At 47.8% G+C, this 18,470-nt stretch overlaps 1 protein-coding gene across 5 annotated transcripts; it reads left to right on the forward strand.

Moving 5' to 3' along the window:
• Positions 1-1,657: 1,657 nt before the first annotated feature.
• Positions 1,658-17,743, forward strand: LOC108157485 (tachykinin-like peptides receptor 99D). 5 transcript variants are annotated; one of them, XM_017289575.2, is made up of 10 exons: positions 1,658-2,141; positions 8,176-8,493; positions 10,575-10,810; positions 13,329-13,503; positions 14,185-14,400; positions 15,130-15,280; positions 15,407-15,603; positions 16,415-16,554; positions 16,618-16,683; positions 16,759-17,743. In XM_017289575.2, exons 2-10 carry the CDS (start codon positions 8,312-8,314, stop codon positions 16,989-16,991), a joined length of 1,596 nt encoding a protein of 531 aa, XP_017145064.1. In that variant the 5' UTR covers positions 1,658-2,141; positions 8,176-8,311; the 3' UTR covers positions 16,992-17,743. The 5 variants fall into 5 exon arrangements, with proteins under 5 accessions (XP_017145064.1, XP_017145067.1, XP_017145065.1 ...); XM_017289576.2 differs by lacking the exons at positions 1,658-2,141; positions 8,176-8,493; positions 10,575-10,810 and adding an exon at positions 12,904-13,129; XM_017289577.2 differs by lacking the exons at positions 1,658-2,141; positions 8,176-8,493; positions 10,575-10,810 and adding an exon at positions 12,912-13,190.
• The last annotated feature ends 727 nt before the right edge of the window (positions 17,744-18,470 follow it).

An 18,470-nucleotide genomic window follows, 5' to 3' on the forward strand; every position in this document is an offset into this window, starting at 1 on the left:
CGCAGAAATGCGGATTGGAGGATGGGAGCCGTGCATGCACCGTACTATGCACCGTACTATGCACATATATATATATTAGAATATATATTTTAAAGGGCGCCGTGGCGAGCCTCACGGTGGGTGCCAATAAGTTTGGGCCACTGCCGGCTTCTACTACACGCAACAGCAATTTGGCCTCGGGGGGAGTCAGGGATGGGACGGATGGACGCCCTGAATTGATTACATGACCCCGGTTAAGTGAATTTCCACTGTGCAGCGCGGTTTTCCCAATTTATCCATCACTTTAACAATGACAGGGTCCTGCCAACAGCCAACAGCCACCCAACCACCCAACCACCCAACGAACCATCAGGCATCAGCCAACGGCCAACAGCCAACCGGCAACAGCCAAATGACATGCACTTAAAAATAGCGGGACGCGCAACAAGATACGTTTCGCATGGAAAATGAAAATGGAAATTTTTTTAAACAGAGCCCAGAGGCCGCCGCCGTGCCGGACAGTCGTTGTGGTCATCAATCAAAAAACGGAGGGCCATACTGCCACTCCGAGGCAGGGCTTGTATTTAGCCAAATATACATTTTCGCCCGCATTATAGTCTGTTGACAAACAAATTATCATTTGGGGGCCGCAGGGTGGGTGCCGGAGCTGGAGTCGGAGCCGGGCTTAGCGTTGATTAAATAGGGTCATCAGCAGGGCACTGGCACTGGCACTGGCACTGGCTGTGGCAATGGCACTGGTAACGAGCGAGACTTGCAGATAGTTAATGATGCCCAGCTGGTCGGGATATTGCAGGATCCCCCCTTGCTCCCCTCTCTTCTCGTAAGCTGTCCATAACGATTATGAATGTCGCCTCCGAAGGATACTGGCCCGGCCACTAGGTGTGGCCAAGTGCACGTCGGACCCCGACAGAGACCCTGAATGATTGATTGGACATTGATGCATTCTGTTTTTTCGGAGAGACGCCGTGGAATGCCATTCCGGGCAGCACATTAACCCATCAAAGTCGGCAAATCCGATCCGGCAGCAACTATTTTTGATGTGTTGCTTACTTAACGCATATTTCCGATCCGGATCCGCATCCCAGCCAGCATCCAGCCGTCCAGCCAGCTGGTGTCTGGTGTGAAAGAGTGAAGTCGTTCGGTTAAGAGCAACAAACAGAGCCATTTCGGGGCTGCACGTGCCGCACCAGTGCCTCAATCGTCTCCCTAAAGATTGTTTACGAATGGCCGTATGAAAACAGAGAGAAAGAGAAAAAAGGAGAGAGTGGACGAAACGGAGGCCCAAAGAGGGCAGAGCGCAGGCGTTGAACCGGCTGGCTGGCTCTTAAGCAGCTCGGCAACACTGGCCGAGGCGCCTAGGCGGTTACATTTCGGATTTGGGCAACGGTTTTAACGGATTCCAAATGCAAATTTGCATGAAAATTCGTAGAATTTCACATGCAAGCTCTGACAAAGGAAAACCCTTTTAATCAGACCCTTTTTGCTTGCTCCGACATGCAACAAGCGGCATCAGCATCAGCACCAGCCCTTGGGGACTCTGGTGGGTGGCGGTGGCATGCCCCCCTCACTCTCCCACCAGTGGCTGCCTCACTGATACTAGCTGACACAGCCTCAGCGTTGAGCACTCCGTGCGGCAGTCAGTTCAACGGCAGACTCGCGCGCGAACAGTTCGAAAAGACGTCGACGTCCGCTTCGCCTCGTTTTGCTTCGCGTTGTGTGGCAGTGTGGCAGGTCGAAAATGAAATGAAAATGTTGCCAAAATGCTGAGAAAATGCCGGCGGCATAGCCTGATCCGTATCGTAATTGAATTCGTGGCAGTGGATTTAAAATAAAATTGAATTTTGTGAAACACAAATAACCACGCAGCATCGGTATTGGCATCGGCATCGGCAGCGGCAACGGCATCGAATAGCAAAAACAATAAACTAGTCGTTAAACGTGAATATACAAATTGGTGTTTTGTTTAAAACTAATAGACATAAACAATAAGCACCAAATCGCAGATCTGCAGACCTGCAGATCCCCCGAAGAAGAGGGAATTTATTTTTAAATACAATTTCATTGTTTCCAGTGGGAGATATTGCTCATACGCCTCATTGGCATAGTCAGAGCAGAGACCAGAAGCTGTCGTTGTTCCCCTGGTAAGCTATTCCTACCACTCATAATTGAATATTTTGCCAGCACATTTGCTCAGCACTCTACAGACCATGTTTATAGTTTTTCCCACATCCCACAGCCAGAAGCCAGTAAAAATTGGCAGTAACCGGCAGCCAGCGGCAAGCGGCTGAGCGGCTGAGCGGCAGAGCGGCGGCGGCTAAAAGTTTCTCGACATTTTTGCTTGGCAAATAATTAATTAAATGCTAACTATTACCTGGAACTGCTAACTACTAACTGCTGACAACTTTGTGTGGCGGCTGCTGGAGCCCCGAGCTCAACTTAATTATATTCCTGGCCTAATCAAGCGATTAAACCAAATTTTGAGGGCCTATTGGCAGGATTGTTTCAAGGGGTTCCACTCCAGGCGACGATTGAAGCATCGTCGGGTTTCAGGATGCCATTCAAGCGAGAAATAGTTGCGCCAATAACCAGCAATTAATACGCTCAATTGGGTTTGCCTTTGGCCCACTTTAAGGGTCTATCTGCTGTCTGATCTCCTCGAACGGGGATTCTTTGGTTCCCCCTGCCGGATTGCTGCTAATTAATTTACTCGGATTCCAAGCTGATTCCAATCAGTGCTCTTTTGGCGCATAATTGTGCGAATAATTTAAGCGATTTTCCCAATCGAGATGCCGCCAGTGCGATAATAATTTTAATTAATAATTTACTCACATCTCTTGCCCCAGTCGGTGCACATCACATCAAGCTGGACTCTGAGGAAGGGCAAAGGTTCCCTTAATAGTTTTTACGCGTCACGAATCCCATAACTCGATCAGAGACGACTCTGCCCCAACTTGTGCTGCGTATAAATATTTAATGTCAACTATTATTAGACGGCAGCAGAGCATTATCTTTCGGGTTGCGGGCAGGGGCTCTGTGAGTGGAGTGCTTTGATGGATAAATGGTTCTAAATGGACGCATCCGCAGCTCGGATTCGGGCCGGAGGCTGGGAGTCGCACGAGCCGCTCCAAATGGTCAGCTGAGCAAACTGAAATCCTTTCAGCGCGAATCGTCCTCCCCCTCCGTTCGCATTAGTGCGTATAAGCTGGAGGGGAGCATCCAAAGGCCATTAGTTGGGACTGAGCCTGGAGCTTCGTAGTTGGCCCAAAACCAAACCAAAAACTGTCCTTAAAGGTTCAGACAGGCGTGAACGAACTTGGATCTTTAAACGAATCGAATCGAGACGAAACGAAACGAATGTGAATGCGAATAAGTAAGAAGTAAGAAGTGAATGCCGTGAGTGCTGGTCCTGTCCTGCCACTGGCCTGTCCTCTTCACTGTGCTGTCATGCATCAAAACATTTAATTAAATTGAAACCGATGCGGCATCTGTACCAAGTCAAGGATGGGCGGTCCTGGTTTGTGTGGGGGTGCACGAAGGAGTCTCCAGCAGGACATCAAGCTTACTTCCCTACGAGTATCGCATCTCCGCTCGGTATGAATTTAAATGAAGGCCATCCTAAACAACTCTGTGAATCATGTGCATATTTTAGCGGCTGGCCCTCGCTTTACTGCGGAGTCTCTCTCTCTTCTGTAACTTCACCAACCCATCCACTGTCCACTGTCCACTTCAATGGGAAGAGTCAGGGTGCGGATCGGGAAAGGGAGTTTCTCTGGGGGTCTTCCCATTAAAGACCTCGGGGCCGGTGCCGGTGCCGGTTCCAGTGCCCGTGCCGCTGCCTGTCTGTTGTCGTCTGTCTCCGCTTTGTTCCTCAATTTACACATAATTGCAATAAATTCACTGAAGTGGGTGTCGGCGGAGGGGCGGGGCGAAGGGCGAACATTTATTGTGGTCTGTAGTCTGATGCTCCCTCCCCCCCTCGTGGAGCAAGTGTGAAAGTGCAAGCGGCGATTTGCCTCGTCTGGCGTGTTGTTCGAGTCAATTTCGGTTTTGTATGCACGGCACACAAGTACCGTAATACCGGAGGGGAGCGGGTGCCTCTCCTGCCCGACCTCTGATAAGATAAGACATTGGAATAGCTTTGAAATGTTTCTTCGTTTCGGTTTTTGTGTGTATTTCTCACTCCCCCAGCCCCCACTCACCTGGTAGCTTATGTTTATGCCCGGTGCTGGTAATTGGTAATGGTAATACCTAGAATGGCAATTGGCAATGGTACAACAGGTCGTATGAGTGCTGCAAACTATTCCTCCTCCCGTGCTGGTGCGGCTTTTGTGGCTTCGTTATGTGCTGGGGGATCACATAATGCTTACGATATGAGCACAACTGGTCTCTGGTCTGGTCAATTTATGCAGAGGATGCCCGTGTTCACTCTCCTGCTCTTCCTTTCGTTGCTTGTGCCTTAAAGATCCTCGGACTTAAAGCGAAACACTGCACGATACAAGGAAGCCACGTAGATAACGAAGGGACTTCGAGTCGGCCTCACGTTTCACAGCATCCGGCAGCTGATGAGCAGAAAAGCCTAATTGCCACAAAGAAGCACAAACGAGTGACCTTTGGAGTGATGCTCCAGCCATACATTTCAGGCACTTAACATTCCCCGTTCGAAGATTCAGATTCAATTTCAAATATTTCTACTGCAAACACGCAAACAATTGGCATCGGAAAACGCTTCAGCAATTAAATTTGCAGAAACAGAAACAGAAACAGAAGCAGCCAGCGTCTTGTCCTGCCCCAACAGTGGGGCACACAATGTACGAGTATTTGCCCACGGCTCTTCATGGAAATCTCTATCTTTGTGTCTTTGTGTGGGTATTTTTATCACCCATCCCATGCCGATTTATTTATATATTAGATGTGTTTTTTTAATTTGTGTGAATGTTGTTGTTCTTGGGTTTGGTTGTTTTTGGATTTTGTTTTTAAAGGTGCGAAAGAAGAAATAAACTCGTAAATGAATTGCTTGCTAGGAGCGAGGCATGGGAGCACCGGGAGTACGAGGCACGGGGCATGGGGAGCATGGAGCTCATTAAACAATCATTTTGATGAATTCTGCTCCCACTGTTCGCTGCTGTAGAATCTGGCTCTGGATGAGCTGGAGGCTGGCGGCTGGGGGCTGCAGGCTGGAGGCTGGAGGATGGAGGGGGCGAATTTCGCCAATTTGCAGCCCCATAGACTCGTACTTTATGCTCATTTTATTTCGTAATTGTTGTTCCGTATGTGGTTCCGTGAGTGGGTGCTTGTGGGGGGGAATTAAAAACGCTCGTTTAAGCCCGCTGAAAGGCGTTGGTAATTACGATTCAAGTTCGCTTCCATGTGGTTGGGGGTTGGGGCCAGGCGCAGACACAGACACAGAACCAACCAATGCGCCGGGTAATGCTGCTTATAGCGTTCCGTTTTATTGTGAGCTCTCCAGCTGTAGCTCTAGTCCCGGCCAAGTCGAAGGAGGGAGGGCCTTGTTCGGGTTTTTGTTTTATAATAAATTGTTTTAGAAATTCACTGCCTCGGCCTCGGCCTTGTCCTGGCTGGCAGGAAGTGAAAGTGTACTACATATACGCTATACGCTATATACTGTTCGCTGTATGCTGGCCGAAAGTAGACCGCCGAGTCGCCGTGGCAGGGGTAGCAGGTCCTAGGACAGCTCTTATTGACATACATATGTTGCGGCACATACTTACGCGTCCATGGAGACGCGCTATGGTTGCTGCTGCCACACCCTAAGACCAAGACCAAGGCTTGTCCGGGCCCTCCACCCCACCCTGTACTTGACTTGTCAAAGACACACAATAAAGAGGGAGAGAGAGAGAGGGGGAGAAGCTTTTATTCTCGGTCGTAATGAATGCCGAATGTGCTTTCCCTGCTCCTGGCTCAAACAAATATCTGCAGCGTTTTCCGAAGAACTAAAGGGTCGCGTAGGCCTAAGCCAAGTATCTCGTACTGTTCCAGCGTTATCAATATTTTTAGACTCTGATGCCCCTCGTCATTTCCCCTGTCACGGCAAGCTGGTCCACGATTCAGGAGTACCCTCCTGGGGATATTTCCAGTGAAAGCCGATGTGTTGTAGCAGCCACTCGGCGGCTCCTCAACTATTTTAACCGCGTGCGAACTGTGAGATAAAGATTTCGAAAAAGAGAAAGAGAAAGAAATAGCAAAACAGTCCGAGGAGAAGCTGACAAAGAGCCAGACAAATTCATTTAAACTTTACAGCTCCCACAGCCACGGTCGTGGCACAACACGGCGTATACGTACTCCGGCCAAAGTGGAGTCCAGGCCCTGCCCAGAGCCCAGCCAGTGGCCTACTGTATCAGCACTTTTCAACGCTTTGTATCATGGAACGTGACAGTTTGGCCATTTTTCAAGTTCACTGAAATTCTAGGCACAAAAAATGCGAGTGTAATTTTTTGCGATTATTGAAAGAAAACGCAATTTGAACGGCCATCAGTCACAAAGGACCCGCCCAGTCCAGCCCAGAGGGTCCGCTGCCAGGCTGCCGGGCATTTCGCTATTTTGGCAAATATTTGCGCACATTGTACGGCTTACCCTTCCCCTACCCTGCTAGGCTTTTGGGGCTGGCGCTGGGGCTGGGGCCGGGGCTGGCGCTGGTACTGGGACTGGGGGTCGTGGTCGCCCCATGTCCCACTCGGAGACTGCCGGAGCGATCTGCCAATTATAGCGGACATTCCTTTTGAAGATTGTTTACATTTCATTAAGAGTGCATCGTCGTTGCACCAGCCCCTAGGATGGCCATAGCCCCTTCCCCTACCACTGCCCACTCCCTGGGAGAATTATTATTAATTTGTTTGTGGCATATGCTTTGTGTATTTAGTAATCATTTTCAGAGTAGACATATTGCCGGCAATTGATTTCTGGCCCGCCCCGCCCCGCCCCGCCACGGACTTGGTGTTTGTTTAATAGCTGTCGATGCTGCCTCTTCTGCTCTTCTGCTGTTCTTCTATTCCGCTCTTGTGCGTTGCAGCTGCAGGCTTTGTGGCTCGTACTCGTAGGTGTTGATTTTGAGTATTGACTGGACGCATGATGGACGGCTCTTTCCGTGTTTCCTTTGTTCTTTTGCTCTGGCAGTAAGTAGTTGCAGATTCTGTGCGGTGCTCTTCCAAACATAATGAAAATGCCTCAAAAATGAGTACAACTCAGGGCCCAGGGCTTCAAGGGGCCCTCGGACTGCACTGCTCTTGCAATTACGAGTGTCTTGACCTGGCAGAGACATTCCTCTGTCATAATTGAAGGACAACCAGGCGAGTACTCAGGACAGACCATACACTTGTAAAGGAAACTTTTTTTTGCAGCTTTTGGACAGTATTTTGTAACAAAAGTATAAGTGGCTTCAAAATAAGTTCTAGCGAAACGTGCTTTTCTATTTTAAAAGTTTTGGAGAGTGTGGAGTATGCAGAGTAAATAGAATTAAATCATTGAATAACCGAGCCAGATCTGTGGGGTTCCAGAGAAAGGATCCTTTTAAAAATGTGAAAGGTGAACGTACCTTGAAAAAAATACTTGTAGATGGAATTTAATCTGGCTCTGGGGATGCATTAGCTTCAGGAATGAATTACATTTATTGCCCCTCTGTTTGTTCAATATTGCGGCGACAATCCTCATCGCGAAACCCAATATCTGTCGGAACTACCTCCCATTCAATCAATAAAAACTCTCACCTGGAGCATGTCTAAGCCCCGAAAATGGCCTGCACTTTTAATAGTGGCCTCATCAACAGCTAAACATTTTGTGGAACTTTTTCCGCTTTGAGGAGAGTCAGTCCTAAGCCAGACAATTCAAAGAACTAGCAAACAAACCGCAAGAAACTTCTCTGGAAGGTCATGGGACAGGCCGCAAATGAGACAAGGAGGGGGATGAGGCCAGGGCAGGGCAGGGGTGAGGGGCTTAGAAGTCAGGTCCACAAAAGAAAAGAATCGAAATCGATATTGAAAGCCTACGAGCACGTAGAGGGAGCCGTGCCTCGAAAAACTTTTGAATCAAATGAGTATCAAAAGCTTACTTCCAAGCAACAAAGAAACGACAGAGGAAACAAAACAAATAGATTTTAAAATAAAATAAAATAAAAGAAAACATTTAAGAAATTAAGTGAAATTAAGTCTTGTGTCCTTTCAGGTTCAGAAGCTGGTAAATGGAAAACAAATAGGAGAACCGAAAAAGGGACACGCAACATTAGCTAAGCACACACATCACACAGGACACGGGACACGGTACACAGGATACAGGATACAAAGAACAATACGTCCGGAGAATGATGGAAAGCCACAGCGGAGCCGGAGCCGGGGTGGAGGACTCTCCGGACACTGAGATCAACTGGAGTAACTGGAGCACACCCGCCGTCATGCTGTACAATGCCATGAGCAGTGTCACGCCCGTCCCAGACTTCAGCCAGGACTTTGGTCTGCCCAGCAACGCCTACAATCTCAGCCAAACGTAAGTTGAGCCTTTGACCCCCCTTGCTAATGCCTAATTATGACGCACAACTCAATTAATTCCCACACATGCGCCCCCCTCCCCCCACCGGAGGGAGGGGAAGCAAAGCCCATAAATTCGTGGAGCTCGTGCCTCTCCGCTTCGCCTCTGTACGAGTTTTACGAGTGCGAGTGCGAGTTCGAGTGCGAGTATGCATCTCTAATGATGCCTTCATTGCGCCATTCAATCATTCATTCAGACACATCCGCTTGCTCCCTCCAGTCCCAATCCCAGTCTCCGTGCCGGGCTCTTTATTTCCGTTTCAAATACGCTGGAGAGGCACGCGGAAAGCAGAGACTCGTAGCATTCAGGAAAACATACTATACACAGAAGAGGAATAGGTTCCATACTTGATCCAGCCTTGGGCTGTTTGTCGGCTCGTCTCCCAGCAACGTCTCCAGGCTGCAAAAAAAACGCCGACAGTTCTTATGCATAGACCATGGCCTCCCCTCCCCTCTACAATTACTGCAGTAAAATCCGCTGCAGACTCGACTCGGCTTGGGCTGTGGCTGTGGCATTCAGAGTCAGATAATTATTATGCCATGACTGCGTTTGACGCATCGAAAATACATTTTCCGAGTGGCTTTTCTGTGTTTTTTTGTCGTATTTTTTGAGACTCTGAGGCTCTGTCCTCGATCCTGTAATAACAGCCCCAAGTATCATTTGCTGTTTCTACTGCTGCCTATTCTTTGCCTTTTTCGAACTGCCTGTTTGTTTGCTTCTGATTCATGGGAAAATATAGAAGGGAAAAACTAAACAAAAGCTGACCGCTTCAATAAAACGAAGCTCATATACCCTATCAATTCCTACTAAGTTCCAAGGCTTCATTGTCCAGGGAATCGAGTAGATTTGATTATGAAATTTTGATATTCCCAAGGTATCATTGTATTATCAGTTTCTCTAAGCAAATAGTATACCCTTTGCTCTCTTTCAATGCGATATTTAAACCTCAAAAGCAGGCCCATCAACATTTCGTTTTTTCATTGTTTGCCATGACATGAATTGCCGCCGGAGGCTGCATTCCCGCTCTGCGTAGGCTTTTCTCCTTCCCTTCTGGAAACCCATAAAAACAAATCAATAATCCTCTTTGCAGTGGGCCCTTAAACAAATGGGAACTTATGTAGTAAATCCCCAGCAGTTCGTCATGTGAGGAAAGGGCTCTGCTCTGCCCTGCTCTGTAAAGTGAGAATTACTTATGTGAGCACTTTTTTAATTGCTCTGAAGAGCGAAAGCAAACTCTAATGACTCACCGGCGCTGGTGCTTGCCTGCTCCTGGTCCTGGTCCTGGCCTGGCCTGACAGTTATGGGCCTTCTTCAACACAATACGTGCATATTAAATGACATCGCCAGGGCCCTCCCTCTCCGTCTCCCCGTTGTACAAAGATGTATATAGTATGTCCAATAAAGACCGACTAGCGGACTAGCGGACAGGCCGACTAGCGGACTAAAGGGCTATCGGGGGCTGCAGGACGGAGTTGAGTTGGCGCCACAGAAATCCTTTCCCTCCTGCGGCTGGTCCACGCTCCACGCGGCATGCTCCTGGGCCGTGCTCCATTTCCTTGCCGTCTATTCAAACACTTTCGTAGATGTGAACCTAAATAAACAAGCCGCCGAGGCACAGGCACACGAAATATTAAAAAGATGACGACAACAGCAGCAGCCGATGGGCTCCAGCACAGCCGCCCTGCCTACCTTCCTTCCTCTGCAGCTCCAGCACCCTCAATGTTTTATGTGGCAGACGGCGATGCAGAGAAACACGGATTTGTCAACGCACGCACAATTACACATGCTTAATAGCGACAACATCCTGGAATCCAGGATCCTAGCACACACAAACCCCAGCCCGCACACTCATTCTCTTGGTTACATAGACACATCACATCACCACCCACTTGGCAGTCGTTTAGGGCGAAGCGGTGGGACGACATGAAACATAACACACACTTAATCTCGATGTCACTAATTCCCCATTGTTCCTCCATCCTCCGTTCTCCGTTCTCCATGGCTCCATGGCTCCATGGCTCCTCCCTCCCTCCCTCCAGTTTGCAGACTCCGACGGGCCTGCCATCCTCCGAGGCTCCCAACGGGGAAGGGAACGAGGCAGCGGCGGCAATGGAGACAGCCGGCTCGTTTGCATTCGTGATGCCCTGGTGGCGTCAGATCCTGTGGAGCATACTCTTTGGCGGCATGGTCATTGTGGCAACAGGCGGCAACCTAATTGTTGTATGGATTGTGATGACCACCAAGCGCATGCGAACAGTCACCAACTATTTCATAGGTGAGTACGTTTCGCGTATGATACGTTACGTGGCCAGGCACGTGGGCAAACATTGCGTATACGCAATGCAAATATCACGCATACGACTGCGGGTGTTTCCCTCTGGCCAAACACAGCAATCGACCCAAATCATTAACGCTCCCCATTCATTACTGCATATTCAACAGCACTGATTGTGTCGTTAATTATCTTTGCTTTTGTATTTGCATGCTTCGCATTTGTATCTTTTTTGGTTAAATTCAATCTGTTTAAGCTGCAGCTGTACCCTAGGTCCAATTAGGTGCACTGCTCCTTTGGGTAATGTCACCTTTCAACGCTTCATTTAGGGCTGAGTGCCCGCAGGGGAACTTAAGAAAACTACCAAACATTTGGCCATGTTGAGGTGGGGGGCGGGGCAGCTATGATGTCATTAATTTTAATATCCTCTGCCTCGAGCCAGGCAGTACAATCAAGCCATCAAGTTTGCCTGTTAAGCTTGCAATGGCCTTTAATAATTGAATCTCTCGTTCAGTCACGTCTCGGAGTGCATTTTGCAGTGTCAGGTGGCCCTTGGGATCCACAGGAATGTTCATTTTGAGTTGAGCGACAATTTTAATAATTCAAATGCCTGCTCTGACACACAAACTTTTTGACTCTTCGGAAGAGAAGTGTGTGTGTCCGTGTGTGTGTGTGTTTGTGTGTGCCAACTTTCTGCAGGAGTGCATAATCGTGAAAACGACATTAAGAGCATTATGATGCAGTCAAGGATGCCTCCTGGGTGTCGGTAAACTTTCCTGATGGACATACACTATGCACACAATACACAATACGAGTACACCCAGGCACAAATGTACATTCGATTGCACGCAGCATATCATACCATACTCGTACATATCTGAATATTGTACGCTGTAGGAGGCAGTGCAGTTGCAGGGTCGAAACCATTAGAGGGCTAGAAGACGGAAAAAGTGCACAAAAGCATGGGAAAAACAATGGCTAAGCCCCTCCCCCCTTGGCCTGCGTGTCCTCCCAGTCCTGTGTCCAAGATCAAAATCAAACAATGGAAAAGGCAAAGTGGATGCTCGGCCAGCCCCTGCTCCGGCTCGTGCCTGCCTCTGGTGGCTACCCCTAGCATCGGTAATCGGATGCCGGCTCTTTCAGTAATGATTATTATCATTATTATGTAAACTACGTAAATGCCCGTTGAGCTCGAAGGCTTTGGCAGGGCTTTCCATGATGAATTTGCATTTATAAATACTTACTTACACATCACATCGGCGCCAATCATTATTATTGCTAACAAGTTCTGACGTTTTAAACATTTCGGGAGCACGAAAATTGTACATTCACATCACAATCATTTGAGGCACCTCCAGAGGGCCTTATTGTGGGCGGCTGTCGTGGCAGTGGGTGGCTGTGGGGGGCTGATAATCTTCTTTGGGTTCATTATCAATGCGTATTTGCATCTTTTGTTTGAGTTTGGCGAGCAGAAAAGAGTATTTGGAGCCACGCCAGAGTCGCCTGACTTTCCGACTGAAGGAAGACAATGCTTGAAAGTCGTTTTTTCTCTTTTTGTTGTGTAAATATTTATAGAAAAATTATAAGGAACGCCCAGCTGGCAGCTGCAAGCAGATTTTAATACTTAATTATTTGCCATTAATTAGTTTTTGGAACTGAGAGTATTTTCGGTGTAGTGTAGTCATGGAATTTTATCTGTCGGCGGAACGGGGCGGCATAGCTGAAAAGTTTCCTTTTGTTATTAATTAAAATGAGGCTGAATCGATATTTGGCTACGTGGCGTGGCCACAGGCCCCCACGGGTACCCACAACCAGAGGAGATCGAGTAGGGTAGGTCGTTTGGTCGAAATTCGAATGCGACACGTCGCGACGTGTCGTGGGCGGCAGAGAGAAGAATAACTAGAAAATGGAACATGGAAGGTGGGACTTGGAAGGTGGAACATGGAACATGGAACACGGGGCTAATGTTCAGCAGAGAACATTTGTTTTATTGTTTGTGCTGTTGTTCTTCGAGTGTTCTTTGTCGCCTTATCTTCGGGGAGATAATGAAAAGTAAACAAAGGCGAAGACACTTTCCCTTTCTTCGTTTTTCCTATCGCTTTCTGCTGTTCTGTGGCCGCTGTGACTGCTGATTCATTAGCATGTGAATCGTTACACGGCATGCAAATGGAACACAATAAAAAGTATATCAAGTAATGAATGATGGACCCAACGGATGCGGACGCGGATGCGGATACGGATGGACATGGACCCTTGATTGCCATTCAGCTGTCAGGCAAACAAATATGGCTGGCTCCCACTCAAGAGGAACTGGCAGTAAAGGTGAAAGTGCACTTTATGCCCCACTAATTACAAATGTACAACGCATAAATAACAACCAAAGGTGTGTCCTTCCTGCCTCCAGCCCCCCCGCAATTAGAAATGTTCTTTGTCGTTCCTTTTTTTGTTTTTTTCCTTATCCCATATTTTGCTTAGGCAGAGTTTCTGATTCGGCTCTTTTCCGTGCTTCCATTTCCGCCAGTGAATCTCTCCATTGCGGACGCGATGGTCTCGAGTCTGAACGTAACCTTCAACTACTACTACATGCTGGACAGCGACTGGCCCTTCGGCGAGCTCTACTGCAAAATCTCGCAGTTCATCGCCATGCTGAGCATCTGCGCCTCGGTCTTCACCCTCATGGCCATCTCCATCGACAGGTGAGTGGATACCCAAACAAAAACCCATACCCATACCCATACCCATGCCCCCCCGACATGCCGACAAAGGACGGCAACTTATGAATACTTCAGGGGACACGCTTCATTCCAGAGAGACCCATATCAATCACGACTTCAAGTGCTCTAAATATGATAGATTTCCGTCTGAGAGCCGATGTATGTCTGTCTATTTTGCATATAACCCATTCAGTTCAGGGAGATTTTTCCTGCCATCATAAACGATTGCCTGTCAAAAAAGGCAAATCCCAAACAAAACGGAATCTAGAGAAATTAATCTATTGGAAAATCCATTCGTATTGATCTAATAGAGCTGTATGGCAACCAATTATTTAGAGCCTATTACTCGTTACTTGTTGTAGATTGTTGTTGTATCCTAGTCCGCATCCGCACTTAATGGTCCTTGATCTGATGAGGAGCCTCCAAATTCCACATTGCAGCCCGAAAAGTGAAGGGATTAATTTAATTTTGTGTTGGGGCCTGCCGCTAAATTGCATTTTACGGAGTTTTTTCGGGGTCTGTAATCAGCTTACGGCTTCCGGGTCGCTCGTTCGCTGCCAAAAGTTTCAGAATGGATAGGGGGGGATGTTCAGGGATGTGTTCCCCCTTTTATTGTATTAAAAATGGCGCTCCACTGCATTGCTTTTGTTTTTTTTCCTCCAGATACGTGGCCATTATGCGGCCGCTGCAGCCCCGGATGAGCAAGCGATGCAATTTGGCCATTGCAGCGGTCATCTGGCTGGCCTCCACACTCATCTCCTGCCCCATGATGATCTTCTACAAGACCGAGGAGGTGCCTGTCAAGGGCCAGAGCCCACGGACTGTCTGCTACCCGGAATGGCCGGACGGTCAGACCAACCATTCCATGCTGGAGTACATGTGAGTATTCCATCAAGAAATCAATCCAGGTAGAGACACAGGAAACAAGGGGAAACAAGTCCCCATCACTGAGGTTGTATTTACGAGCATAGGGGCTTTTCAGTGACATGTTTCCCTCAATCCCACAATCCCACGGGGGAACACACAAGTCAAGAACAATACTGGACTGGACAGGGTAGCTCTTCCCGAAACGAAGGTGCATGGACGGCAATCAGAGACTGCAACATTGGATCTCCGGATGGCATCCGCGGATAGGAGATAGAAGTCGTAAAAGCGGACATTTCGAATGTCAGTTTCGCAGTGAGTTGACAAACGAAACAGCCAAAACCCAAGGCAACCAGCCAACCCACCAACTGACATAAAAAACAGGCGACAGAGAGGCGGAACAGAGTTCGGGCTAACAGGATTGAGCACAGGGGGAGAGGGGCATATGAAACGTGTTGCTTTTTACAGCCATTTTGTACGGCAATTTGGTTGAAGCGCTCACTGTATCCTGTCGGTGTGTCCTGTGTGTGCTGTGTGTGCTGTGTGTCCTGTGTGTCCTGTCTGTCCCACATGCAAGGCCATTAATTTTAGATTCACTCCAAATTGCTACTTACTCAATAAACCAACTCATAACAACAATGTACCATAGACTCATAGATACTAAACGGCATAAAAGCATTGCCTGACCAATTTAAAGGATTGTAACCACTATCTGTGTGACTTCTGCTCTGCTCCTTCGTTTAGCTACAACATACTCATCATGATACTCACCTACATTCTGCCCATTGTGTCCATGACGGTCACCTACTCGCGCGTGGGCATCGAGCTGTGGGGCTCAAAGACCATCGGCGAGTGCACGCCCAGGCAAACGGAAAACGTCCGCAGCAAACGGCGGGTGAGAGCTATGAATTATGAATCCTTGTGTACCTAATATTAAATTGAGCTTCTATCAGTTGATTTTGCATTTATTTGGAGCTTCTTTAAGTGGCACAGCATATATATCTATTCATTTTCTGCTTAGGTGGTGAAAATGATGATTGTGGTCGTGCTGATATTCGCCATTTGCTGGCTGCCCTTCCACAGCTACTTCATCGTCACGTCCTGCTACCCGGACATCACCGAGGCGCCCTTCATCCAGGAACTTTATTTGGCCATATACTGGCTGGCCATGAGCAACTCCATGTATAATCCCATTATTTACTGCTGGATGAATTCGCGGTGAGTACGCTGTGGCACCACAAATTATGTCATTTGCAGTTGAATTCGCATCAGGACGGGGCCCTCAGCTAAGTTTCTTTTGGGGGGCATCCCAGCAAGGGAGCCGCCGACAGATAAGTTGATTGGTTGGCTCTCGATTTTCCCCTGCTTGAAATTAAGTACAGTACTTGCTGTGCTGGCAGTCTGTACATTCTGTACAGCCCTGCTGGCGTCAATGAACCCCAATGCACGCTTCGAATAAACATAGTTTGCTAATCCACGACACCGAACCGATGGATATTCATATCCCAACGAAAAATAACACAAAATGTCAACGCGGATGTGTACAAATTGACTGTTGGCTGTTCACGCGCCAGTGTCCGTGTCCGGGTCCGTATCCGTGTGCGTATCCGGGAAAACGTAACGATTGCAATTAATTTCGCTCAGTCAGCGGATATCTGACTATGGGTGGAGTGGTTCGATGGCCTTAAAAGGGGACAGGGAAGGGCCAGGACCGCAGCCAGAGCCAGTCCATTGACGGAGCCCCTTATGCAAATGACAGAGGACAAGGACAGTGGAGGTGTTTGTTAATTTATACGGCGGTACGCGGTACTCATAGGGTCTATAAATTGTAATCTAAAGAGCTCGCGAGTAACCTGTCGCTCGATCTAGTGGAGCAACGGCGAACGCTAGAACGCTAGAACGGAAGCGGAAATAGATAATCGAGGAGCCCCGCCACGCCCTGCGCATAAAATTGAGTTTTATTTACATTCCGTTCTGTAGGTATTCTGCAGGTTCCAGCTTGTAGTGTATATTTTCACTGTCTTTGCAGCTTTCGGTACGGGTTCAAGATGGTCTTTCGTTGGTGTCTGTTTGTGCGGGTGGGCGCGGACTCTCTCAACCGAAGGGATAACCTGACTTCGCGGTACTCCTGCTCCGGCTCGCCAGATCACAATCGCATCAAGCGCAATGGTAAGCATTCGGAGGGCGGCCAAGAGGCTAATGGCAGAGCTAATGAGTTCCATATGTCGATAGATACACAGAAGTCGATACTTTACACCTGCCCCAGCTCACCGAAATCGCATCGAATTTCCCATTGTGGTGAGAGAAGCGCCCTCTCATGGTTATTGATGAGCGCCCACGACTTAATTATGTTCTTTACTCATTTGCTCCCAGGAGTTCTCCGCAATGCGCCGCTGCGATCCAGCCAGCAGCATGAGGTCCTGCACCGCCACTCGGCGCCAGCGGAGCACCTGAGCCTGAGCCACAGCAACAGCAACAGCAACAGGAAGCGAATGCCATACCAGCAGGAGCTGCAGCACCGCTGGACCGGACAGAGCAGTGGTGCCTCTAATACCAGCAGTTCCGCCTTGGCAATGGAAGGTCAGACCACTCAGCTGCTCTCCTGACAGCCGGTTGGCCTGACCCCGACGAACCCGACGAACCCGACGGTGCCGATGGAAAGCGTTGAGATGCAGATGCAGACACAGATAGTCTCCTCATCGCCCTACAACAATAACTATAGAGGCGCCAACCTGGGAGGCCGGACTGGGCCAGGGACAGGGTCAGGGAATGGCAATGATGCAGCCGATGACAAAACCTGGCTATAAGCTTACTTTATTTAGGTCTCGAATTTATACTTTTAGCAGGTCAAAAGCCAAACAGAAATATTGTATATCCTCCTTATACATACCACAGACAGTACCACAATATAACCCCAGCACTGCGACCGCCCATTGCACATATCATACGTAAATCGGTGGATTTTCATTTAACAGCACTACTTAAAGAAAGCTCTTTTGAAATCTGAAGGCTATTTCATCAGCAGGAAGGATACATCAAACTAAAGAGTCGAAAAAGTAAGAGTCCCCATATTTTGTATGTTTTTAAGGTGTAAATACTGTAATGGTTCCTCGAGTTTCCATTTCACTCGTCCCAATTCCAATCCAGTCTAATCGCAATCCCAATCCCATCAATCCGCTTTAAGCTGCCGTCTTAAGTTGTACAAAATATGTAATGAAGTAATCAACCTACGAGTGCGAGTACGAGTACGAGTGCGTGTTCGAGTGCGAGTACGAGTGCGAGTGCGAGTATGTTCATGTAAATATAAATGTCTGAATGTAAACCTCTTTGCGAATAAAACGACTTGCTATTTATGAAATATTAAAAGCGTTTGATTCCGTTTTGTTTTGTGGTGCAAACATTTTAAACTGCCAACAGCTTTAAGAGGAGAGGAGTCCTCTATGCTCAGCCTCAGCCTCATTCTCATTCCTTGTTTATTTAAGTATTCCATCTATATTATATACGAGTATTTTTGGTGTGTGGAATCTTTGGGAGAGTTGGGAGGCCTGGCCTAGAGTTGGAAACCCATCTGACAAATGTACAAAGTCCCCAGTGAGTGTGCAATACGAGTATGTACATATGTATTTAAATATGAATAATCCGACTGCCAAGGGCGGTCCTTTCCCTCCCCTTACCGTTTCCTTCCCCTTTCTGCATCAGTGTCAAAATATATTTGAAATATGTTGAATATGTACATATGTAGGGTGCGGTGCCTTCGAATTTTTATTCTTAGAACTCCCTTCGAGCAACAGCTATGCTATCTATGCTGCTTGCTGGCGTATCAATTTTTGATAAGTAACCATTTTAGGAGAAATTGCATTTGATTTTTGTATTTTATTTATGTGTGCTTTATGTGTGCGCACCACTTGAACGCCCGCCAATCCTCCCGAGTATATGGCTCATAGCATGTGTTGTTAATTTTCCACTGTTTCAATCTTATAAGCTATGAATAATTCGTTGTGTTTCCATTTTCCATTTTCCGTTGCGTGTATGTCCTTTTTGCAATAATCGTCGCAAATCCCGCAGTGACGTGGCTTCAAATCACC

Source organism: Drosophila miranda, chromosome 2 (assembly GCF_003369915.1).
Source record: "Drosophila miranda strain MSH22 chromosome 2, D.miranda_PacBio2.1, whole genome shotgun sequence".
NCBI classification, from domain to species: domain Eukaryota; kingdom Metazoa; phylum Arthropoda; class Insecta; order Diptera; family Drosophilidae; genus Drosophila; species Drosophila miranda.

Bases quoted from the DNA above. Each gene is read 5' to 3' on its own strand.
- LOC108157485 (XM_017289575.2), top strand. From the start codon at position 8,312: ATGATGGAAAGCCACAGCGGAGCCGGAGCCGGGGTGGAGGACTCTCCG. The intron at 16,555-16,617 runs GTAAGCATTCGG...ATATGTCGATAG, and splicing joins CAATCGCATCAAGCGCAATG to ATACACAGAAGTCGATACTT. The intron at 16,684-16,758 runs GTGAGAGAAGCG...ATTTGCTCCCAG, and splicing joins GCATCGAATTTCCCATTGTG to GAGTTCTCCGCAATGCGCCG.